This window comes from Sebastes umbrosus, chromosome 7 (assembly GCF_015220745.1).
Source record: "Sebastes umbrosus isolate fSebUmb1 chromosome 7, fSebUmb1.pri, whole genome shotgun sequence".
Lineage (NCBI taxonomy): Eukaryota > Metazoa > Chordata > Actinopteri > Perciformes > Sebastidae > Sebastes > Sebastes umbrosus.
The window spans coordinates 8,553,564-8,580,262 of NC_051275.1; the positions used below are offsets into that span (position 1 = coordinate 8,553,564).

Genomic DNA, 26,699 nt, shown 5'->3' on the forward strand with positions numbered 1-26,699 from the left:
TTCACCCTACCTCACTTGACCTCTCCTCCTTTTGCACCTCTCCTCTCCTCTCCTCTGTCCTTTGGCTCACCCGGTCAGCTATTGATGACCTAAACTGCCTCAGACAGTGCAGGACTTATCGAAACCTTAGAGGATATACTTTTGCGCTACTGCAAAAATACGACAGCAGCTGCTGAATTATTTTTTTATGAGAGGAGAGGAGCATTATAGCAGCAATAGATGTCAACAATGAAGCATGCGATGCTGTTCACGGATTCAGTACTATCATCATTCGCCAAAGGAGAAACAGTCCTGCAACTTCACACGAGTGTTGCACAGTAGCATTACAGCAAAGTAGGGCTATTAATCAACAGCAAATATTCACAGCTTGGGGTGGCTCAACGTCAAACGGGACCGCTGTAACCGGAGGAGCGTTCGGCTATTAGGCAGCACGGATTATTCATTAAAGCTGCACAATTCCTTTGTCACACTCAGAGGCTTCCCCCAAACCTGTTTTTTTCGAACAAAATGTGTCATGATGAGTCCACGAGTGCTGCTGTGAACGGTGCACATATGCCTCTGTGTGCTCAGCGTCTCGGACTCTTCAACCATTTATCCTTTATACTTTTGGTTATGTCTTTTTTGCTTGCTTATAAACTAGTAGTGGTGTAATGATCCCCACGATGGAACTGTGCTGACATTAGAATTCATCGTAATGAGGTGTGCATCGTATCGTATCGTATCGTATCGTATCGTATCGTATCGTATCGTATCGTATCGTATCGTATCGTATCATAAGCCTACTCGTGGTGAGTATTAGGTAAAATACAGACAGGTGACAAAGGAAACACCTGTATAAATGAACAGAGAAAAAATGAATATAGATTATTCTATTTAGGGCTCAACTGAACACCCATGGGAAATTTTAGTGCTCTCCACCAACATCATTAAAACACGACAAAGGAAGGAATATCTTTTGGAAGAATGCCGTTCCTCCCTCCAATAGTGTTCACAGACTTGAATAATTTGAGAAAGCTTGGTGCATGCTTGATCTTGTGCCTACATTAAGTCATTTCCCTTGTCTTGGTGACAATTAGATGGTCCAGCTTACAGTATATATGAAGACTGAATACATGTGTGTTACCTCTCCTCCTCCAGCATGGTCCCTCCTGAATGGTGTAGGAGAGGTCGCTGAACTCCAGGTCCACGGCTGAGCGTTTGGGTAGGTGGGAGAAACGCTGTGCTTCAGTGATGTGGTTCTCAACCTTCTTCAGGTGGGTCAAAATGGATGCTTCCTGCTGCTGCTGAGTCTGGCCACCTCCATTACAGATGATGGCCTCCTCCATGGGAATACTCACAGAGTCAGGTTCCAATGCCTTATTGTCCATGCCAGCTCTGTCTGTGAGACGAAGAAAGGCAGGGAAGAAGGAGAGGAAAGAGAATGATGAAAGGTAGTAGAGGTAAGAAAGGTGTTGATGACGCAGATAGGAGCTAGTCTACTTATTTTAAAATACAAATTTTAGGTGCCTGATGTGCACGGGGCCTGCTGGGTGCTGCGCCCTACTAAAGTGATCATTTGGTGTCTGCTCAAAGCATCGGCATGCCACGTCTGTTTAATCTGGATAAGGCCCGTGCGATAAGGCAAGTTGAAGCTGGTGTTCCGCAAAACCAAGTTGCATCCTGGTTGAGGAATGGAACGCCATCCCACAGCAACGTGTGACCAGGTTGGTGACCAGCATGAAGAGGAGGTGCCAGGCTGTTGTGGCTGCATATGGATCTTCCACCGCTACTAAGGCTCCTGACGGTGTATTAAATGAATAAAGTGTAAAATTGCCAATATGTCTTGTTTGTTCCTTGTTACTGATAGAGAGTTCAATCATCCTATCCACCAAACAACTCAAAACAAGAGTCAGTACCAACAGGAGAATACATTGTTTAGCATCGGCAGAGAATTTTGGCGAATTTTTCTTGGGCGCTACCCACATAATCAGCTGTGCTGCTCATCCCACAAATGCATGATCCTTACAAGTTGGACATCATTGTGAAGGTAAATAAACAGGCTTTCCAACGATGTAAAATACAATGGCAATTAGCATTGTAACAACAGAGAAATAATCCACCAAACACAAGTTTTTCAAACTTTTTTTTCCGAGTTCATGTCCTTACCACCAACAGAACATGACCACTATACACACAGAATGCTCACACATGCTCACATAGAGTATATACACATATAGAACATAACGTTCCAGACAAATGATCTGTTAAAATACAAGAACGGGCCTGACCTTGCAGTAAAAGCTGGCAACATAAAGTTCACTACACAAAGGTGCCTTTGGCATTTCATTTCTATACAGTGGACATGTGTAGACAGTTCATGACGCTGCAGAGAGAATGCAAAAGGAAAATGCAAATAAACCACACGATGATATGATTTAGTTTTTACTAAAGGCTGAAGTGTTGGCGCTGGAAGCTGGGACAAGCTGAGGGTGAAGTAAGGTGAGTGTGAATTCCAATGAAATGTTCAGCATAGAAGAAGAAGTGGATAAATGAATGTAGTCAGAGGCATAAAGCAATTTGTAACATACACTTTGTACGTTCAAGGACTTTATCCTGCTCGTGTCATAAGAATAGTGTCATCCCATGACTTCTTTGGTATTTGTATGGGTATAAGATAGCAGATATATGCAGAAAATTACAACTATATATTTCAACACATTCTCACTCCCAACTCATCAAGTATGGCAGCTTGGTCAGTTGCCCTACACTTCAAACTACGATGCCCTACATACCCCTCTAGCACCATTTTGCACGTGTCAGTTTTGAAAAAAGTCTGATTGTATAGAGGTCTATGAGAAAATTACCCTAGCTTTCACTTGATTCATTATCTCAGTAAATATTGTAAACATTTCAGGTCTTCTTCAATACAGCATGATGTTCATTTAGCAAATTATGATCCCATTTAGAGTCAAATAGACCATAAAGCAGGGTCTGCCTAAGGGCGTGGCTTTCTTGTGATTGACAGGTCGCTACCACGTATTTTCTGTATTTTCTTTGTAGAACTTTAACCCTTTCCAGTGTGCTTTCAGTTCGTGAAAGTTAATTATGACCTTTTTGGCCGCCTGAAAATGTCTTATTCGGTGTTTAGCTCCACCCTCTCGAGGCTCTTCTGGTTATAAAAAAACAACGTGGTGAAGGCAAAAATGCCGAACTCGAGGCTTCGAAACGGCGGTCCACAAACCAATGGGTGACATCACGGTGACTTTGTCCACTTCTTATATCACAGATTAGCTGATAAGTATTATTTTCAGGGGACATCCAATGTAAAAATCTGCTAATTTAATCACATTGATACTGGCCTAGACACCAGTTCATTACTATTCGAGCTTCAGTGGAAATGTATATACGTTTCCTGGGAAAAGATAGCTTAGGTACGATCAATGTCAGACAAAATCCTTTATTTTTTCATTGTCCTGGCAGGACGCTAAGCAGCAGAAATATGCAATCTCCCCTGTGATCGCAAGGTCATTACTGATCATCGGAATAGAGATACGTCTAATCTACTTTGTTGAGCACAGACCACTGTAAAAATGGTTCCTAAGTCTGAGGTGGCACAGTAATTTGTCCTTTTTGAGACAGAAGTCTCATTTAATCACTCATGGGGTTGTTAATCCCCTTGGGGATTAAAATCAACTTTCTTTTCTACCCTTGATCTGCTCAAGGTAGGAGGGGCCTGGAGTTACCGGCTTGGGAAAAAATCTGCAAACTCAGGTACACTACCAAGCACCAAGCCAAGCTAATGTATGGGAATTGACTGCTCCTTCACTTGCCCTTTGGATCACACCTTCACACAGACACATCTCACTGGCAGCAAGGAGAGAGAAGCCAAAGAAAAGCCTTTTCTGGGTGTCAAAATGGTCCTGATAAGAGGGAGGCAGGGAAACGGTATGCCAACATGTCACGAGTCAACCTGGGAGGTACTGCACTGAGAGAGAAGGTCCAAAGAGGGGAGAGAGGACAGGCAGAGAACTCAGTGACCTGATATCTGCTATCTACAATACCACTGTTACATTTGTATGAGACTCCATGACTTGATGCCCCAAACACAGCTGGGTTAAAGGCCCATTAGAATGAAATAAAGTGGTCAGTTCCACGCAGCTAATTGAAGACATCAAAGTGATGATAAGACATCACACCAACTGCCTGGAATTACCTCAGAACAAAAGTCTAATCGATAGATTTTGTGAACCATAGACCTATCTGAAAGAAAGACTAAAAAGCGCACACCCTGGTTTATGTTTATGCGCTCTAGTTTACAATGTTGTGAAATAAAGGTCAAACACCCACCATCAATTAGGGTTTTAACACATGCACTCCTGGAAGTTACTGCTGGCTCTCTCTTAATATTTAGCATATATCCTAGATATGAGAATGAATTCTGGTCGACAACAAGACAAGACGCTCAACAAGACGCCGTGGGAGATGGAGAGAGGGGCTAGAAATGTGCTCTTTGAGAAATTGATTTGTTTTAATCTAAAAAAAATTGTACATTTTCAAACACAACATTATTAGCAACAGCTTTATTAACAGCATCAACAAGAAGTAGGGAATGAAGTTGAATGAAGATAAATAAAGTTCTTCATTTGGCCAATGCTCCAGTCCAAAATGTCAGTCTGAGGCGACACGGCAGATGCGTCAGGCTGGGGAGATGCCAGCGAAACGCCCAACATGCCTAAATTATTAGCAGCTGCAGCCAGCTGAGGTCCCAGTTGAAATATTTTGTCAAAATATTCCATCTCCCTGTCACAAACCAACGGTGACGGGGGCTTTCTGCTCTCTGACCAGCCAGCTGATTGTGGAATCAGGTGGGCCGCGAGGCCTTTGTCTAGGGGGGGGCACGCCGAGGCAAGACGCCTCCATGCTGCCCTGCACCCCTGGGGCTCTCATCTTCAGTGGATGGGGCTAGGATGCCTTGACACATTGCCAGATATCCAGAAGTGAATGCAAGACGAAGGCCGCCCGAGCTGGACGAGCTGGGACGTAAAAGCCGTGGCGAAGATGGCTCACAGGTTTGGGTGGGGGTGGGAGTGGGAGACAGCCATAGCCTAAAAGGTCCAACAGTAGCTTATCCTTGCTGTTACGGTACCCGAGGGCAAAAATAATTGAAACATTGAGCAATCGTTTCTCACATTTTATGTACAAAATAAAATGAGATTATGATACACATCATATCTTAAATAAATCTTGTTGAATATGTGACGTATGATACAACCGTTTCTATACTAGGTTTGCTGAGAAGCATTGGATTCGTGCTCAAAATGTTCCTAACTATGATCATACAAGTAGGCTATCGTATGATTTAAATCTCACTCATATAGGTTTGGGCTTTTCATGAATCTATTTATTTAGGCTTTTTGGCATATTCCCCAATGGACATTTTGGCTGCGGATAATTTCATCTTTCATCTATTATACCCGTTCACTTGTTGGAGTTAAGGTGCGTGCAGCTGTATTATTACGATTTGATACCCATCTACGATGCACCGCAGATGTGTAGCTTGTATCCATGGAGACTTAAATGTCCCTCCAGCTGATCAATAAGAAATTACACTACCTCCAAAGGGTCGGACTCATTCTTCCTGTTGTACAGCCCCTTGAATTTTAAAATCCTTCTTGACTTTAACTGTAATGACAACTATAACGATGTGAACATCCACACGGATTAACGATAACATTCTGTAAACAAAATGGATATTGATGACATGTTACTGCTGTGTGTTACACAGAGAAATAGTCCACCATAGTTCTCCGAAATATTTGTGAAACTGCGGTAAAGTGAGAGTCAGAGTGCGAAACCTTGCTCCTAAAGTTGTGTTATTATGGTAAGGATGGCCTCTGAGCGAGGCGGGTCACTTTCTTGGAAAGGATGAGTACTCAATCTGCAACCACACCATTAGATGCCACCAAATCCTACACACTGTACCTTTAAGGTCTTGCGACGTGGCAAGGCGGAACGGCCAGATGAGATCCCTGCAGAAGCCTTGCAGGCTGACGTTGAAACCTCAACCCCCATGCTTTACCAGCTGATCAAAAATGTATCGGAGGAAGGAAACATAGCAGCAGACAAGGCATACAGGCACAGTGTTCATTATCTTGGAAAGACTGCAAAAGGGGTGGATGAAAAACTGAGAGAAGATCAGGCAGGTTTCAGGCATGGAAGACCGTGCAGCGACCAAATTGCCACCCCTCAGGATCATCACTGAGCAATCCAAAGAACACACATATCATTGATTTTGAAAAGGCATTTGACAGCATAGACATAGAGTTGCTATAGAGACTCATGGCACACTATGGAATCCCCCCCAAAAAGCATCAGCATCATCGAGAGCACTTATCGGGGCATGCAGTGCCAAGCGCTCCACCAGTGATGCATCAAGGCTGCTTGCTCTCTACTTTCCTCTTCCTCTAATGTATCGACTGGATCACGAATTAAACAACCAACAATAAACCAACCGGCAATCACAATCCAGCGACCTCTACTTTGCTCATGAAATCGACCTCTACTTTGCTCATGAAATCGCACTACTCTCAAATACCAACCAACAGATGCAGGACAAATCCCAGCTGCTGGAAACAATGGCAGCTGGGCTTGGACTATAAATAAATGGACCAAAAACCAAAAGCATGAATATCAACAACAAAAGCCGCTATCGAGAATCAGACACAAAAGAGGTCGTCACAGTGTCCGAAAATAACTTTTTCACCGGCCAAGGGTAGAGGGTAGAGCAGGTCGTCCACCAATCGGAAGGTCGGTGGTTTCGATCCCCGGCTGCTCCGGGTCACATGTCGATGAGTCCTTGAGCAATGCACTTAACCCCAAATTGCTCCCGAAGGCATAGCCATCGGTGTGTGAATGAGTATTTAGATTAAATCCTGATGGGCAAAGTTGGCACCTAGCCTGGCAGCCTCTGCCATCAGTGTATGAACGTGTGTGTGAATTGGTGAATGCTGACATGTAGTGTAAAGCGCTCTGAGTGGTCGGAAGACTAGAAAAGTGCTATATAAATGTAAGTCCATTTACCATTCGCCTAAGCCTAGTATTCAGACTTGAATTAACCGTCAATTATTTTGCTTCAAATTTTTCTCTGGCCTCTTCTCTAAGTTTGTATTCAAAATAATACTTAATTTTCTCAATGAAATGTACTGAAACAAATCTATATGTGACTCAAAAAGGCAATTTGTTATTTTGGCCGGTAAAAATATGCTTGGCCAGTGGAGTTTTTCATCTACCAATACCCTCTCTAACTATACTGAAAGATAACTCACAGACTGCTGTGAGTCTTGTCTAAGTACTGTATACACTGCAAGAATTAGTACTGTTGTGTCAACTGAATGCTAACATTTAGTTAACGCAACACCGTGCAACAAAAAGAGGAAGACAAGCTACACATAGTTCGTGCAGCCTCTTTAATCTTCAGATACCGTCTGATTGTTCTGCTAGTGAACAGCAGCCTCCTAGTAGGTTGTACTGGCTGTTCTTACATACAAAGAGAGGGCTGAACAAAAGGATATTGAGACTCAGGGAAGTAGGTTAACAGTGCTGGTCTCCCATGAGTTCGTAAGAATGAGAACTAATTCACCGCAGAGGCTTTTGACAGAAAAAAAAAAAAAAAAAAACTTACAAGCTCACGTACATTCCTAGTAAGAGTTACAGCATACAAAGGCTCCATAAGCTATAACAGCACTTTTTACTCATGAGAGAGAAGCTGAAGTAGAGAGGGGGAAGGGTCGTCTTTTCTAATGTACTGTACAGTAGCAAACTATCTCAACTGAACAGTTATAAAGTCTTAAATAAAGAGACTCTAGCACTGCTGTATGTCAGTGATCATTATAAGGCAAATAATAGCTAATGTGAAAAAATATTCTTCCTGTTTTGTGCATTAATGTGTTTTCTTTCAGCCATAAAAGTCTGTTTAAAGTTAATTGTATGAGTTTGACTATACGACTTTAGAATAATAAAAAAAAAAAATGTCTGTATAAATTTAATATATATTACATATTAGAGACAGATAAATTTGCTGAGTCGATAAATCAGTCAATATTAGCTCATTGCAGATACCAATATATTGATATTGGCGTACATTTCAGACGGTAAATAACAAGAAATTGAAATAAAGAAATGTCAAACATATGTTTTAAAACAGTGCGACCATTCTCGCAATCCGATATCAGTCAGGTTATATGATATTATATTAAGTTTATAGACTTAATATCTTTCTTTTATAAAGTCTTTCAGGATTTCCAATTCAACTGACACTTTCAGTTCAAACTATCACCTGTCCTGCACTTTGACTGACTCTTTCTCCTTTCAGGAGTTTTATTTCCAGTGATAATTCAACTTCATTCAGTACTTACACTTACATTGACATGTCAACCTCAATCAGTGTTACCACTTAAATTGACACTTCTTTCAGCACTTCAATTTCATTTCAATTTTCTTTCTGTATTTGTATTTGTTTTCTGAGCAATAAAGGAATACATTTGAGAAGGTCTAAACTACTAGTAGGATACTTTGTCAGAAATCATACAGAGCAAATAATAGCAATATGAAAAAATCTGTTGTTTTCGGTCGGTATCGTTTTCTGTTAATTGTATGAGTTTGACTATGCATTTTGTTTAAAAAATTATATTAACAAAGATGTTGACTCTTGTCTTACATGTCAAAGTCATTCAGAGGACAGTAAATCTAGGTCAGTCAGTCATTTCTATTGGCCAAAATAACTCTAAACTAGGGTTTTTTCATAGGTTGACACAATTTCACAAACTCACTCTGTGAAGTAATATTATAGACTGATGCATAACTAATGGCCATCTGAAGTGTCCCAATAACATTGTTAATTCATTAAAGGTTAATACAACATAAAGCCAAGCATGAAGAAAACCACAAATTATTCAAAATGTTAAAATACATTTCATATATTTCATATTTTACTCTACTACTTACTGTACTTTAATACATTAAAATTTACTGTATGTAACAATTGGCTACTTGTTCCTCTTTGAAAGCTTGTTAAAAGGACTGCGTAAACCCACGGAACAATATGATAAGACAGATTTGTTTGAGTGGACAAGAGGACAGCCTGGACGGTGACACATCCACTACAGGGAAAGATGAGTCATATTATAAAATTAAAAAAAAATGAAGACTTGAAGAGAGATGAGCTTACACAGACTGCTGTAGAGTGAAGTATATCGTTGTCCTCTGCGGTGTCTGTCAGGATGTTGGTATTCTCCCCGGCTGCTGCATTCAGTCTTAAAACAATGTCTGTTCCAGTCTGCTGCATCTACAGCATCACTGCATGCCAGAGCAGAGCGGAGAGCAGAGAGGGCGGATCAGGACAGGAGGAGGAGGAGGGTGGGGGTTGGATGGAGGAGGGACATGAACTACAGTACGGACCCTGCTGCCAGTGCACATGGGTCACATGGGGGAGAGAATGACTCTTCTGCTTCGTAGAAATGTGGATTTCTGCCATTATAATCTTCATCATGGGTGACAGGTGTAGGCTTTTGTTTATGTAACTCACATTTCTATAACCTGAACTGTAGCCTGGAGGCTTATTTCCCACCAATTCCTATTCCAAAGTGCACATGCAAAGTGAACTAATATTAAGTTAAATCAAAGGTATGTGAAGGCCCTTTTTAAATTGGCTCAAATAGATGCAGTAGCCTATATTATTGTTATAATTGTTAATAGTCTGTTTATTGTCAATACTGTATATACTGCTCCTATTTTTATACTTCCTTCTATTTAAATGGTTCATATTTTGTTACACTTTGTTTAGCTCTTTTTTACTGTGTAAGCTGATGCATCTTGTTTTTTTCACTATCCCCTTTGCTGCTGTACACCGCAAATTTCCCCACTGCTGGACTAATAAAGGATTATCTTATCTTATCCTATCTTATATATTGTTAATTACTATTAATATATATTAAATTAGTATAGGATACATTCATTAAATATATAATATATTTCTTAAAGTTATAAATTGGTGAATACATTTAAGCCAAATGGGTGTAATGGCAATTGAATTTCTGAAAATCCATTCTTGACTTTAGAAAGAGTAGATTCACAAAATAAATAAATAAATCTGAATTATAATTCCACTTGAAGCTTCAGTAGGCAACAATTTTCTGGCATCATTGGGCAAAAAAATTCCATAATAACCTCTCTACATGTTGTAATTCAAGTGTTCTTACAGAAAACTGGACTTCTGCACCTCCTCATGGCTCTGTTTTCAGGCTTTAAAAAATCTAAGGTCATTTCTGAGAGAGAGCGTTCCTATTGGCTGTGCTCCGGCTGGTGGGCGGTGCTTGGCATTTCCTCAACTTGATCTCAACATTTGCTGCCGGTTGCAAACTTTCTCATTTTACAGCTAAACAGTACAATACAAGATGATTCTGAAAACATTTAAGGCGAGAAATAGGCATTACAGTAACAGAATATTGATTCATATTTGATCAGCGCTGCCTAATTTGCGAGTGATTGACTCGTGGCTCTCATAGACAGAAGCTGGATAAAATATAACATTTTTTTTATAATATTTGCTCCATTTCTACCCACTGCAGCTTAAATACATTTTTCAGGAGCTTTCATTGGCATCCCATGTTCTTTATTAGCTGGAGTTTGCTCGATTTGAGTATGCTCAGTTTGCTATGTTTGATTGATATTAATTGAAATTCATTGTATATGTTGAATATTGCCATCTTAGAACGTGAATGGCATACTCAGTAGAAACAGTACCTCCCTGTGTGTACACATGGGGTTAGGCTGTGTGTTTCAGTCTGCTTTGACACATCCTGTGGATGTCAGAGACACTGTTGCATTCCTCAGAGTTTTTGGGGGATGTGACAAACATGGCAACAAGCCGCAACTCGTCAACAAGGACCGCATATCTCAGAGACTGAATCTACAGCTAAACGTGAACATGATGTGTTCAGACTTGAAAACATACACACCATACTATGTGCAGATAGACAGCATTCTCTCTGTCACTCAGCCCCACTTGTCTCCATCTCTTGACTGTCCCCCTAACTTGCCGGAGGCGAGGAATTTTTCAGTGAACACAGGTGGTGTCAAACACGGATGATGCGGCACTTGAGACTGATTGCTTCACACTCGCAGTGGTGTCTGTCATGGATGGGAATTTAAACTGGATGGAAAAAAGTCTAGTTACAGAATAAAAGGTTTTATTCAGTGTGTTATATCCCCACACCCTGGGAAGGTGAGGCCACTCTACTTTGGATTTTGCTTCTCAGAGAAAACAGTTATTATTTGCACAAGCACAAGAGGTCATTAGTCAGGAAATATAAACATAGGTTGTAAGTCCTTAACATTTCAGTCCAGGTTGACTTGGTGACACCAGTGGTTACTGTGGTAACAGCAAGTATGGTTTAATACTACAGCAGCAAACACTCATTGAACAGCCTTAGTAAAAATAATAACTTACAGTGGAAGAGTGGAAGCAAAGACAGAGGACGTAGAGAGAAGCTTGCAGACCACATCAAAAAGTTGGCTGACCAGTTCTGTGAACACTGTGAACACACTTTTTCAGAAGTTATATTTTCAGGGCCCTTTTTCATAGATGCAATCTTATAATTTCAATTCATAGGAGACACCCTAAAATAAGGGTAAATGTTTTCATTGTACTTCTGTCTCTTTTTTCCTTGTCTAGAGGACAGCATTTGTAAAAATTGTCTCATCTTACTCCACTTTATGGTTGAATATTGATTGGGTATATATATATATATATATATATATATATATATATATATATAAAATGTCCTTTGGAAAATACAAGTTCCTAGTCTATGGTTGATACTGTTCTGACTGGGGAATGAAGCTCGGTCGCCTGGAGGAAGTATGCAGGCATGAACCAGTCCAGCAGGTAACAAAAACCTGATTGGTTTGTAATTGGTCTCATGATATACCAAGCTTAAGGGGAACTAGAATGGCATTTGGAGAGCGCAGACCTCTGCCAAGGTGCGTGACTTTAATTTTAATTAAGCTCGACCTAAGTTCTGCTTTCGACACAGTTGACCATAAAGCCCTTCTCAAACGCCTAGAAAACTGTGTTGGCATTAAAAACACCGCTCTTACCTGGTTTCACTAATACCTCACTGACAGACATTTCTCAGTTGTTTTGGATGAATTCTCCTCATCCCCAGCTCCCCTCTCATTTTGTGTCCCCCAAGGGTCAATTCTTGGTCCTATATTATTTTCTATTTATATGCTTCCCCTGTGTCAGATAATCAGCAGATACAATATCAGTTTCCACTGTTACACAGACGACACTCAACTTTATGTCCCGCTGACTGGTAGCAACACAGACAAACTCTCTAATATAATGGACTGTCTCTCAGATATAAAATGCTGGATGTCACAACATTTCCTTCAGCTAAATGACTCAAAATCCAAAGTGCTTCTATTTGGACCCCCAAACCGGACTAATGAATTAGCAAAGACTCTTGTGGTCTTTGACTCTGAGCTCAGCTTTGATGCACAGATTACCAAAGTAATTCAGTCATGTTTTCTCCAGCTACAGAACATCTCTAAAATCAAACGTTTCATTACCCAAACAAACCTGGAAAAAGTCATCCATGCATTCATCTCATCCCGATTAGACTACTGTAATTCCCTTTATCCGGGGCTCAGTCAAAAAGTCATATCCCGTCTCCAAATTGTTAGAAATGCGTCAGCCAGGCTACTAACAAACTCTAAGAGACAAGACCATATCACACCCATCCTTGCAACACTTCACTGGCTCCCAGTCAGGTATCGTATTGATTTTAAAATTTTACTAATTACTTTTAAAGCCCTTCACGGCCTTGCCCCTAACTACATTTTAGAATTACTCGAGCCCAACGAGCCGAGCCGCGGCCTGCGCTCCTCAGGTAGGACCCTCCTCACTGTCACCACAGCCCATCTTGTTACAAAGGGTGACCGATCGTTCTCTTTTAGAGCCCCACAGCTGTGGAACTCCCTTCCTCAGAAGAAGGAAGGAGGCGGGGTCACGCGTCATCAATGTGTCATCAGTTGCACTGCGCATGTGTAATACCCTGTGGTCTTAATGCTCAGGCTGATCGGAATTCTTAAAAAAATCACTTAATCCGGATCACGATCCGGATCGCCACCAAAATCTAATGGATTGTTCATTGTGCTACACCCCACCAAAAATTGTATTCATATCCATTGTGAACTTTTGGAGTAATCCTGCTAACAGACAGACAAACAGACAAACAAACAGACAAACAAACAAAAAAAACTAATGTCGGTGAAAATAATACCTCCTTCCAAGCCTTTTGGCCTTGGCGGAGGAAATGACACCTGGCTGCTGTCACACACTAAATCAGGCTTGGATAAACAATCTCATCTGAGCAGATGCTGTTAAGGGGGAGCTGATTTCAGTTGCTACACATCTCACTCCAATGCATGCATGCACTAATGACAGGGAGCCTCCAGAGTACAACCACACCACCAGAAATAATTATACTGCTTGACTATGATAGAATCATTTTGATGAAAGTGGTCCTGGCAGAAATGTTCTCATTTTACTTCACAGTATTGAAGAGGTGTCCTAGTGCAGTTTGCAATTTGGGCACTTTTACAGTACTTTGAGCCTATTAGTGTTCAGAGCGTTTCTATTATTAGGGGAGGCCAACATACTTTATGACATTTGAATGCTATATTATTACAATTCCAGCTAGTATTTTAGGCGTTGGTTTTGAGAGTCTATGATGATATTGTTCAGTTAAAACACACATATTCTCATTTTGTCGAGCATTATACTGTAGTTACTAAAACATGATGGTCAGTATTGTTTTCCCAGCAACCCTCTTAAGCTAGTCCCTTCAACTCCTCAAACGTGTGTATGATGGAAGGAGTAGTCCATCCAGCTGCTTATCATATGTCTTCTGATTCCCTCTTGATTCCTATTCTTGTATTCCCTGGCTCTGTCATGAGGGTTGTTCCCAATTGATGAAATAAACGTTCCACATTTTCTAAACCCATTTTATAGCAAGTATACAAGTTAATTCTATTTCTTAATGTGTCTGATTTCATCCTCCACATGCAGGGGGTGTAGTTCTGTAAATCTGAATTTTGCCCTTTGACACTAGCATATGTGTGTGTCAATGTAAGTTGGTTTGTAATATGAGTTGAAAAAGCTGTTGTGAAGTTGAGAAACCAATAGGTGTCTATTCACCTGATTTGTTGACATGCACAGTATTTAAATAAAGCCCGTTGTGCTCTGTAGGTCACATGTCAGTGTGACACTTTTACAATGTTTTGTTAAAAGTCGTGCACATATTTGCTATTCCGATAACCACTTCAAACTGATATATATATAGTGCTTTTGGCTCATGAAGAACTGTTTACTTGGTCAGAGACCACAGAATAGTACAGTAAAGTAATGGTGTAACAAAGGTAAGCTGATAAGAAGAGAGCCTGTTTATATTCCGTGAGTACAAAGACCCAGATTTTAAAGATTTGGCATGATATAAAACAGTCTTTGTAAGTTTATTATAATAACTTAAAAAAAGGCTTCAAAGTTGACTCTACAAAATCTACTTTAGTGACATTTATCAATGACCACTTAAGTATGAAAAGGCATGCAGGTACTCAAATGGTGCACCCTACTGCTATTGGAACTGCTTACAGGTACTTGTTTTAAAGAAAATTCACAATGCTGCTTATAACAAGTAAGATTTAATACGCTAATTATCATAAGTTTCTTATTATATTGTGTTGTATTGACATTAGAAAAACATTGCCTCAGTGTCCATTTTTCAGATTAGTTAAAGCACATTGTGGTTGATGCTCCTAAATCACTAGATTATTACATAGAATAGTATTCTTGTTTTACAGAGAAGTGCAGTGATACATATTGCATAAATGGCTGAACAATAGCATGTCTTTTATATTTCCTCAGGTTATAATGAAATGTCCTGACCTCTGCTGGCAAAGCACCTCACTAACAAGACAGGAGAATTGGTGATATTAAAGGGTGTGTGCCACATTGCATAGAGAGCTACATATCATATTAAAGATATATTGTGCTGAATAAACTAAATCTGCTAGTTCTGATAATCTTATTTCCACAATATAAGTGTACTTTGGTCATCCAGGTAATGCATCAAACACTTTATTACTATAGCACTTTACCCCACTTTCACAAAGTTGACAGCAAGCCACACAGACATTAAACAGATAAAACAGATCATCTATGATAGATTAGTGTGTATGTTAGCTACCTACACCCAGTGGGAAACGTGTTCATTTTTAACAGGGGGGGACGGACCCGGTTTGTTTCGCCTGTGACTAGCAAACAGCCCCATGAATGACTCTTTTGGTTCTGTCTTTTGTAATACCTATAGCTATATAGTTTAGAGAATACAATAGATTTAAGATGGAACTGACAGAAGGGCGGGATTTAGAGATAAAGTCGCAATTACAAATTCCTCTGCTACTTCAGCACCACGGACAGCGCCATGGAGTTATCAATACACAGCAAAGTTAGGCTGCTGATATACTATGGCTACTGCCATAGTTGGGACCATATATTCTAACTTGCATAAACCTCAGTCAGATGAAGGTTCAATGACTCAGGCGGACTAGACTAATATATTCAACTAAACAACCCCTCTGTCCATGCACTCTCTCTGCTACTAGGGGACGGAGATGGGGGGGATGGCATTTTGGTAATTCTGCTGACAAGGGGGATGACATCCCTCCTCAAATCTCCTACTGCCTAACACTTCAAGGATCCATGCAGTTATACTTTTATTTTATTACTTTAATTATTTATGGCAGGGAAATAATATCAGCAGATATTATGATGCTAAAATATGCTAAGCCAATGCACTACGTAGTTATGTTTAAATGTTGTGTTCCAAACTAGAGGATAAAATGTGTTGTGTGGCATCACTTAAAGTTTGATTCAGTTTACATAAAAAGAAGTACTTGATTAAGGTTGGGGAACAGTTGTGGTCATGTTTAAAAATAATTCAAGACCTACATGGGTCTTATCTGATATTCACTGCTCTTTTAGCTCTGGTTTTCATCCGCCTCCTCCAGTGAATAGTATTTTTCACCACCACTTTAAATCTATGCCATTTCATGTTGGCATGCTAGAGCTTTAAGCAATCTTAACAAAACATCAATCTAGGAAGGTGATGGAAGAACATCTTGACACATGACGAAGCATATTTGAAGGTCATTGTTCATCGTACAGTTTACCCAATGTTGCAGTGCAAATATTATTTCATACCCTCAAGGTGACATTTGAATCGGCGCTATGGAAAACATTATCAGCTTTTTCAAACAAAGATCAACAAAGCTCACGCTGCTCCAGTATGTCAACAGCGATGACTGGAATAAAACACTGACTGTGGCAGCACAGTGAGCCTAAAGTCTCAGCCATGATGATGGTGCCTGTTCTGCTCTCTGCGGTCCTGCTGCTGCTGCTTCCTGGGACTCTGACTCAAAGTAAGCTTCAGAATAATTTGTAAAACTTTATTTTTTAAATGATTTTCTTTATTACTGGATATGTTTAAAAATATATATTTTTCCTCTGTTTTTTTTTGTCATGTATCATTCAGCAAGTGAGCCAGTTCCCATTGATGTGGTGGTGGAGAACAGCGTATTAGGCACCAGCCCTGTGACCTTCAGCACACATGTGGTTTACAGAGGGATCCTGCTGGGTGCAATGAAGACACTCATGGACTCCAATGCAAACTTTAAGTAAGATCATAACATCAGTCGTCACTTGAGAGCCACTGTCCGCAACTTGAAACAAATTTCTATTGATGTGGACCTATATTTGCAAAATCACCTTACAAGTGGATAAACACGCTGCTTATAAGACTTGGAAATATAGTGATTCAAAGCCATCTCACAAAAAGCGTTACTTTACAGTGAAGTCCCTCTTTCTCAAGATCATATGTGCTCAGAACAAATCCTTGCATGCAACCCCAGCAGTGTCTTTGAAATACATTTGCAAATTAATTTCTTTGCATTATTTGTGACATTAGTAAAACAGCTAAGTTAAACTGTAACGAAACACTGAGCTCAGTATGATTAACTGTTCCTATTCTGTCACATCTTTAAAGTTTTGAACTACATCACTGATCGACAGAGGGAACACAAGAGCTTATATCCACATCATCATCATCATCATCATCATTGATGGGTGTCAAGGGGCAACAAACTTTCAAACTTCGACCAGAGAGGGCAGTGAAACACTGCTTTTCAGGCTCAATTTGTTTACTCGTTGAAGGAGCAATAGCTCCATCTCATTTCCCAATTTTTTGCCTGCTCGTCTCCTCGAACCTCGATCCACCGGTTCGTGACCCGGAAATCGATCTCAGCGCTCCATCTTGGAGGACGTCCCAATTCCTAAAATGGATCTCGAGGAGCAAATGGCTTGTCTGAGGAGTCATAAGCGAGGATACAACAGTGTATCCTTTGCAGAAGTCTTTTACTAACCGACACGACCTCTTAAGGGATATCAGTTATTGATTGGACGCTGCTGCCGATCGAACTGATCTGATACATGTCAACATCGCTGGAGTTTTATACCGGAGTGAAGACAGATCACAGATGAACAGTTTTATAGTTTACTTGTCTTCTGATTCACCATCTAGTTAACACACACAGCAGCAGACATCATGTATAAAACACAACATTTAACTGTGACATTATGATGGGGTTTTGTCATTTGTACATTAAAAGTTATGAATTAAACTTGCATCACAAGCACACATTATATTCATGTGGATTGAAACAATAATAAATTGGAAGAACTACCAGTAAAAGGTATATTATTTAAATAAGATTGTGTACCAAACGCTGAACTTTGAAACTTGGCCAACCAATTAAATCTGTTTAATCTCGAAAATAACATCACTCACGGTATAACTCATGATAACTAATTATGTAACAATTGAAGTGTGGAAATATTGTGGTGCACAATGCAGAACCAAATAACACCATTAACAATAACACACATAAAATGACACCGCTTTCCAACACATATACCATATGTAAGTGTAATCATATCAGTACTCAGTCAGTCATGTGGCTGAAAGGTTGTCTTCATTTCAAAATAAGAGTGCACTGTTGTTCAAGATAATTCCATCCAAGATTAACAAATCAATCCTCTGTCTTGGTTCCACTTTACTAGATGAGTATGAGTAAGTTTGATGAACGGGGCCCTCATGACTATCCCTCGTAATGAAAGCAGCTGTTGCCCATATTCAAAGTAACTGGATGTCAATTGTTCTTCTGTTTGGTCCTGCAGGTTCACCTACACAGAGGATCCAAACTATGGCCCGTACCTGGAGAGTGTGAATGGAGTGGCAGGAAATGACAAAGACCACACATTCTGGTTGCTGCAGGTCAAGACTCCAGATGGCAAAATCATAACACCTGATGTTGGTAAGTCCACTATGCAAATGTCTGTCTGTCAATCAGTCTTTCTTGTTGTAATCTTGCTTTAAATCAGATTATAATACACTACACGGCTCTTTTTGTGCAGGTATTGGATGTTACATTCCCAGTGCAAAGGAGCAAATCATCCTGAAATTTACAACGTGGTGAAGATTCATCAGCCGCCATACATCAGCATGAGATCAGAGCCAGTGTTGGACTTGACTGTTTGACAAGTATTTGTGAACAATCACACAAAATGCATCTGTGTTGAATGCTGAGTGATAATCTCATCTGAATAAAATATCCCTCCATGTACTATTGTGTTTTCAATATATGATATCCGATTTGTTTTATCGGTCTAAGTGATCTAACAGAAGGCCAATCAACTTTTTAAAAGTCACTTTTTTAATGCTGTGAGCACTGCAAATGAAATTCCATTCAAATGTCAAATTAAATCAAATCTATCTGCATGGCCGGATAGCGCTAGTGTTAAGAGAACAACATATGTTTGTTTTTGGTAATTTGGGTGAACTGACCCTTTAACCTTTAAAAAGGCTGGATGGGCTCAACATAGTCCATAGTGAGACAAAGAGAATGACATGTTTTCTGAAGGCCTTAAAGGACCCTACCAGTGGTTTGTTGTTTAAGCCAAAATCGAATGAACAATAATTTATTACATGGGGAATGATAAGTAGAATAGTGCAAAGTCTTTGGCGATTAGACTCCACCGTAACGTAGTATATCAAAAGGCGTAGTGATGCGGTGGTGAGATTAGGTATATTCCCCCCAAAAGAAAGTAGTGTAGAATGTAGTGTTTTCTACACTACACAAATACATTACCTTACTGCAGTTGTGGATTCCTAAGCAGTATTAGAAATAAGCCATGGAAGAAATGTTTCATAAGTAAAACAGTTATAGTTATGCTTGCACAACCCCATGATGTGCGAACGAGGATGTATTAAACCAGTGCAATGAGTGATGCCATAATTAGAACATTTACAATGAGTTAGGTCAGTGGGAAAGTGCAAAAGAGAGGTCAAATGGTACCAGTGCAAAGAGTGGGGTCACATTAGACCAGTGCAAAGAGTGGGATCACATTATACCAGTGCAAAGAGTGGGATCACATTATACCAGTGCAATGAGTGAGGTCATGATAGGGATTCATGTTTAATATGAGTGGACAGTGAAAATCATTTTCTTTTACTTTAGTTTGATTATTTATTTATTTTGAAAATGTAATAAATACTTCAGTAAAAAACAAAACAAGAATAGCAAATGAAATGAACAGTGAACATACAGCAAACTGTCAATAAACAAATAATCAACATGAATAAATATTACATGTCCGAAAAGGAGTAGGGAGAAGCACATCCTACACACGGTCCTACCCCTTCTCTATAACCCGAACATTAACAGTGGGGTTAATTAAGTACGTAAGTTACATAACAAATACATCAACGTTGACTTCTGGTTTCTCACGGTACATGAACGCAGATCTCCTGGGCGAAAGTCCGGTATTTTTTGACCAACCCATCCACACTGACCTTCTCCCGATGCGGCGTTCGCCACTATATATTTACCGTTTCACGATTATGTAAATTACACACAAAATGATTGTTTGGGATATACACAATTTACAGTGCATTACTTTTGTAGGTATATTGCTATGAACAGTGCATGAGACCAGCCTGTAGTACTATGTGTGATTTGTTTGTGTCATTTGAACACTAAGAACATATAATGGTCCAACAATGACTGAAAGGTGCAGCATCTAAACAGATGTAGAAATAGCAACTGATTACCCTTGTTTGGACAATATTTATCATTATTTCATGTTCATCCTGGAAAACTCTTTTGCTTCATAATCATAGTAAAGATTAAGTAATGTTAAAACATAATAATACAGTTGAATGTGATTCTGGCTTTGATCCCATCTTGATTTCCAGTGGCTGCTGATCTTTCAGCATGTGTTATAGTTCAGGATGATTGTGTCATTTGCATTCGGAATGTAACATCCAATACCTGCAAACAAAAACAAGATAAAAGATTAGAAATTGATTTACAGTAAGAACAAGATACAGTAGATGTTGACTGTAAAAAGACAGAAAGGTGCTCTCTTGGTTGACTCACCAACATCAGGTCTGATGGTTCCATTTGATTTTTTTACCAGCAGCTCCCAGTAGGTACAGTTGTCCTGACTTCCAGCCAAACCGTTCACGCTCTCCAGGAACGGGCCATAGTTTGGATTCTCTGTGTAGGTAAACCTGCAAGGACAACAAGAGATAAATTTGTGTCATTCAGACATGGGTGACTTTACATTAATGTTTCTTGCAGCTTTACTTAGACATGACAGTAAATTTATGGAAAACGCATGGGTGGGAGCAGAGAATAGCGGTGAGTTCAAAATGTTATGGTAGCAAGGCAACCCTGTCTCCTCAAAATGATGTTCCCATACAACTAAACTGCATTCTCAATTACATTTCATTAATGAAATTAAATTAACATTTGTCTTCAATGTATCACAAAAAGTCCGCAAATGGCCGCAGCAAGTGACCTATCAAAACGAGCGACGTGCAGAGCAGGTGTCATATTCATATTTGTCATATTTGCACTGTAAAAATATAGTAATTTTAAGCCCAACCATGTTGTTTTTTCCTAAACCTAACTCAGTGGTGTTGTTGCTTAATCCTAAGCAAGTTCACAACATTAAGCACGTGTTGACTGCCACCCAAAAGTGACGCTGAGGGGTCAGACAGTTTGGGATGAGAACTAGCTGCAGCTGCAGCATTTATTTCTGCACAAACTGCTACTTCCTCTACATTCACTTCACATTCTCAAAGCTAAACTAATTCACAACATGTTCACTCACAAAAATCACACACATTGCCGCCACTCCCTCACTCTTGCTTCACCACTCACTTCCCACGTACACACACACACACTCTACAAACTGGCTCTTCTATTCTCCATATTATGCTACTCTTACAACAGCTCTAGAGAGGGCCATTCACGTTTTCTCGTCGGCCACCACAGTTCTTCTACATGCATCGCACACGGGAGAAGTTTCAATCTGCAACCTCACTGCTAGATGCCGCCAGATGTTACACACTGTACCTTTAAATTGATGATTCATGCTAACAGTTGATGTGATGATCTTACTTAAAGCCTGTGTTTGAGTCCCGCAGTCTCCTCATTCCACCCAGTAGGATTCCTCTGAAAACCACGTAAGTGTTGTAGTTCCCAGTGGAAGAGTTTGTTAAAGAGTTTGTCACCAGGATAGTAATGGGTCTATTCTCAAATTGACCTGAAAGAAAAGAGTCAAAGTTTGTACAGAATTAATAACAAAATAAGGAGGATAAATAATATTCTAGAACTGCAGTAATAAAACTGAGGATGTTTTTGCATTCAGTAATAATAAAAACATTTGAAATACATATCTGAAGCTATTCTGAAGCTTACCTTTAGCTGGAACCGCAGGAAGTAGCAGCAGCAGGGCTACAGAGAGGAGAGTAGGAGTCATCCTTCTGACTGCTGAACACCAAACTGAACCTCAACAGTTAGCTACAGAGACAGAGAAATTATAATAATATCATCCTTAAAAATGCTAACATTTTTCACAAAATCAGTAAAATGTTTATTAGCTTTGTGATGTTCTTAGCTTTGCAGTTATTATGAAATTGTACGTTTTGTTTTTGTTTTTTTTAAATAACCATTTTCATTCATCTGTCAGTACAGCACTCTAATCCTTCAGCTGGAAACTGTCTCCTGCCTTTGAGACTTTCATCTCTATTAAAAATGAAAGCAAAAGGTGTGGATTGTAACTAAAGATCAGAGGCAACTACAGGTAACTCATAAGCCTACAGTACCACCTTATGTCAAACAATCAAATGTCTTGAAGGTGTGTTGTGTAGGATTTGGTGGCATCTAACCGTGAGGAGTGCAACCAACTAAAACTTCTCCTATGTGCCAAGTGTGTAGGAGCACCACAGTGGCCAGCGCAAAAACATGAAAACGCAAAAAATGAGAATGGCCCTATCTAGAGCCAGTGTTTGGTTTGTCTGTGGGCTACTGCAGAAACCTGCCGTAAAGCTTAAGTGCTTCTTGCTGTTCCTTTAAAGAAAGTCAAATCAAATCAGATCAAATGACCTTGGTTACAAGATCTTTTTCTAACCTCTTTCACCTCCTCATAATCTGTAACAGACCTGTAAGGGTGCAGGAGATCTGATGGGAAATCCTTCCTCTTCGAGTAGCTCCTGGTCGTGTTGGAAGGACTCCTGGCCAATAACTTTTATAGCTCTCGTCCGCAGATCTTATCACACCGAAATAACCAATCATCACACATCAAGCTGATATTTAGCTGAGTCATATTACAAAAGTCTTTTCACAGTCACAGGACAATCATGAACAATGGATATATTAAGTAACACAGTAACCTCATTCATAAAGAGAAGAAACACCTCTCTTTAACTAGGACTACCAATATTAGTCCAGGTTTTATTCATATGAAACTCAGGATGTTCCCAGAGGTGGCCTGTATGTGGTGGTAGTGATGGGGGAAAGGAATGGAAAAGACAATTTCTGGGCAACATTTCAGTCATATTACATTCCAAAGTCTTTTCACAGCCACAGGACAATATGTGGCATCATGAACAATGGATATATTAAGTAACAGTAAACCAGCAACCTCATTCATCAAGAGAATAAACTTCCCTCTTCAACAAGGACTCTTGCTCATTGAAGACAAGGTGATTTGAGTGTGTGCAAGTTTGTTACTGTGAGTTGTTTTTTGGTCAGTTAATAATACCAATATTAATACAGGTTTTATTCATATGAAACTCAGGATGTCCCCAGCAGTGGCCTATTTGTGGTGGCAGTGATGGGGGAAAGGAATGGAAAAGATCATTTCTGGGCAACATTTCAGTAAGCAGAGCTGAACCAAAGAACCACCTCTAATTATAATACTGATGCAGGTATAAGGTCAAAGAACAGAAAGCAGATGAAGCCTAGGGCTCGTCCACTAGCTGACCTTGTTTACAAGATCTTTTTCTAACCTATTTCACCTCTTCATAATCTGTAACAGACCTGTAAGGGTGCAGGAGTTCTGATGGGAAATCCTTCCTCTTCGAGTGGCTCCTTGTCGTGTTGGAAGGACTCCTGGCCAATAACTTTTATAGCTCTCCTCCGCACATCCCATCACACCGAAACAACCAATCATCATACATCAAGCTGATATTTAGCTGAGTCATATTACATTACAAAGTCTTTTAACAGTCACAGGACAATCATGAACAATGGATATATTAAGTAACACAGTAACCTCATTCATCAAGAGAAGAAACGCCTCTCTTTATCTAGGACTACCAATATTAGTCCAGGTTTTATTCATATGAAACTCAGGATGTCCCCAGAAGTGGCCTGTATGTGCTGGTAGTGATGGGGGAAAGGAATAGAAAAGACAACTTCTGCGCAACATTTCAGTAAGCAGAGCTGAACCAAAGAACCACCGCTAATTATAATACTGATGCAGGTATAAGGTCAAAGAAGAGAAAGCAGATGAAGCCTATAGGGCTCTTCCACTAGCTGCATAGCCTACTAGCCATACTACATTATAAACTAGTGAACCTACAGTAGTCAAACTGAACATAATTGGTTTATAACCTCTTAACAATACAAACTAAATAGGTCAAACATGTCATCATTGAGGAAGTGTCTGAAGTCTAAAAATGTCAAATTTGTTTACTTACTGGTTTATCTACTGGAGTGGGTCGAGCTCGTAGGGCCAACGCAGTAGCCCCTGAGGATGCTGCATGTCCACTCAGAAAACACCAACAAAATTATTGTATAATTAAGTACTTATATCCTTCACTTAAGTTACAATACCACAATGCATAAACACTCTTTAGCAAATCGTGTAGTATTTTTACTCAACTCCCCAGAGCTCCAAAATGGAGTTCCTCTAAACAATACAAACAAATAGGTCAAATATTTCATCATGGAGGAAGTGGCTGAAGTATAAGAATACACTTGTTTGAAAGTAAACTTACTGGTTTATCCACTGGAGTCAGAAAGTACATAGACAGTGACACATTATGTTGTGCTGGCTCTGTATGAAACAATGTCGGTGGTGGTAAAGTGGAGCCTTTCAACATCAGATTAACATTGAAGAAATGAGCCGTTTTCATATTATTTTAGGGGACATAAACTGATTTATTAGCCCCCGCCCCGTGGTGGCAACAGAAACTGTACAGACATTGACATAATATGGCTATCATCTTAGCAAACAGTTTCGTTTTGACACATTTGGAATCTTGTTTCTGACAACCTGATGATGTAGTCCAATGAGTCCAATAGTTGTTCTCCTTTTTGCTGTGTTTTGGTCTTGTGTAAGAGTTCAGCAGCAGATCCACACATCACATCATACTGAAACCAAGCACACTGCTTTAACAGAATGAACCATTACATCATAAAGTCAAAAACAGGACTCTATGTGCTACTACATTTTCATTCATTTTAGGTAACTTACAAAACAGGTTATTTGATAACCTCTATCTGTGTTCTAGTGTTGAGCCAGATGTATTTTGTATCAGAGGAGAGGCTACAGGTTGTATCTGTACCTCGGAGTTATGATTGATTCTAAACTTAATTTTAAGGCTCAGGTGAAAAGGGTCTGTTACCAGGTCAAACTCAGTTTTTCTAATTTCAGGTTCACTAGAGACTACATGTCAACAGGGGCAGCTATGATGTCGACGTATTCTAAGGTCATTTCTCACATCACTTTCTGTTTAACAACCTGGTCACAAGCTAGTACCACTACTCTTAAACCACTACAGTCTCTGTATAAACAAACACTCAAAATACTTGAAGAAGTCGGTACAATCTCATCATCTCTTCTGCTCAGACAGTTTGTCACCATAAGAATAATTTCATATAGGTTTCCAAGACGGGATTGCATTATCCCTCTCAGAAAAGGTACTTTCAGGCAGTCTGTATTCTGTTAAAGCTGAACTAGAGTGGAACTCTATTCCAACAACTATTAGAGAACTAGCTACATCAGGGCCGTCTCCAGCCTTTTGGTGTTCATAGGTATATAGCTATGAAAGGTACATGAGACCAGCCTGTAGTACTATGTGTGATTTGTTTGTGTCATTTGAACACTAAGAACTCATGATTGTCCAACAGTGACTGAAATGTGTAGCATCTAAACAGATGTATAGTAATAGCAACTGATTAGCCTTGTTTGGACACAATTCTTGATCATTTCATGTTCATCCTGGAAAACTCTTATATTTATCAGAAAATATAGTGAAAACAACACAGATTTGATTCTGTAAAGGACATTTTTATTTTTGTTTCTTAATTGACGAAATCACACAAACCGTGTTCAAATAGTATGTACATCTTCATGAGGAAGTATCTGCTTACCAAGCAGGAAATATGAGGTAAAGGTGCATTCCCATTGGTTAATCATCCAATCAAGATTAAGTAATGTTAAAACATAATCATACAGTTGAATGTGATTCTGGCTTTGATCCCATGTTGATTTCCAGTGGCTGCTGATCCTTTAGTACTTGTTATAGTTCAGGATGATTGTGTCATTTGCATTCGGAATGTAACATCCAATACCTGCAAACAAAAACAAGATAAAAGATGATTGATAGATTGATTTACAGAAAGAACAAGATACAGTAGATGTTGACTGTAAAAAGACAGAAAGGTGCTTTCTTGGTTGACTCACCAACATCAAGTCTGATGGTTCCGTTTGATGTTTTTACCAGCAGCTCCCAGTAGGTACGTGTTTCCTGACTTCCAGCCAAACCGTTCACACTCTCCAGGAACGGGCCATAGTCTGCATTCTCTGTGTAGTTAAACCTGCAAGGACAACAAGGTGGATTTTTGTCATTCAGACATGGGTGGCTTTTACATTAATGTTTCTTGCAGCTTCCCTTAGACATGACAGTTAATTTATGGACAAAGCACGGGTGGGAGCAGAGAACAGCGCTGAGTTAAAAATGTTCTGGTAGCAAGGCAACCCTGTGATCTAAAAATGATGTTCCCATACAACTACACTGCATTCTCAATTATATTTGATTAATTACATTAAATTTATGTTTGTCTTTGATGTATCACAAGAAGTCTGCGGATGGCCGCAGCAAGTGATGTAGCAAAACGAGCGACTTGCAGAGCAGGTGATGTAGTATATTGAGCGACTACAAAGACATATAAAAAACACAAGG

General features: G+C 39.7%; 1 protein-coding gene and 1 pseudogene across 2 annotated transcripts in view; one reads left to right on the top strand and one right to left on the bottom strand.

Moving 5' to 3' along the window:
* The window catches only part of LOC119490987 (ATP-binding cassette sub-family G member 4-like), a 21,370-nt gene extending 12,034 nt beyond the window's left edge, over positions 1-9,336 (bottom strand). Inside the window, exons 1-2 of one of the 2 annotated variants that reach the window (XM_037774538.1) lie at positions 9,206-9,336; positions 1,124-1,378 (exon numbers count right to left, since the gene is read on the bottom strand). In XM_037774538.1, the coding sequence (XP_037630466.1) occupies positions 1,124-1,367 (244 nt within the window). In that variant the 5' untranslated portion in view covers positions 1,368-1,378; positions 9,206-9,336. The remainder of the gene's footprint in view (positions 1-1,123; positions 1,379-9,205) is intronic. The other variant, XM_037774539.1, reaches the window with a different exon arrangement.
* Positions 9,300-26,699, top strand: part of LOC119491534 — a 20,723-nt pseudogene continuing 3,323 nt past the window's right edge.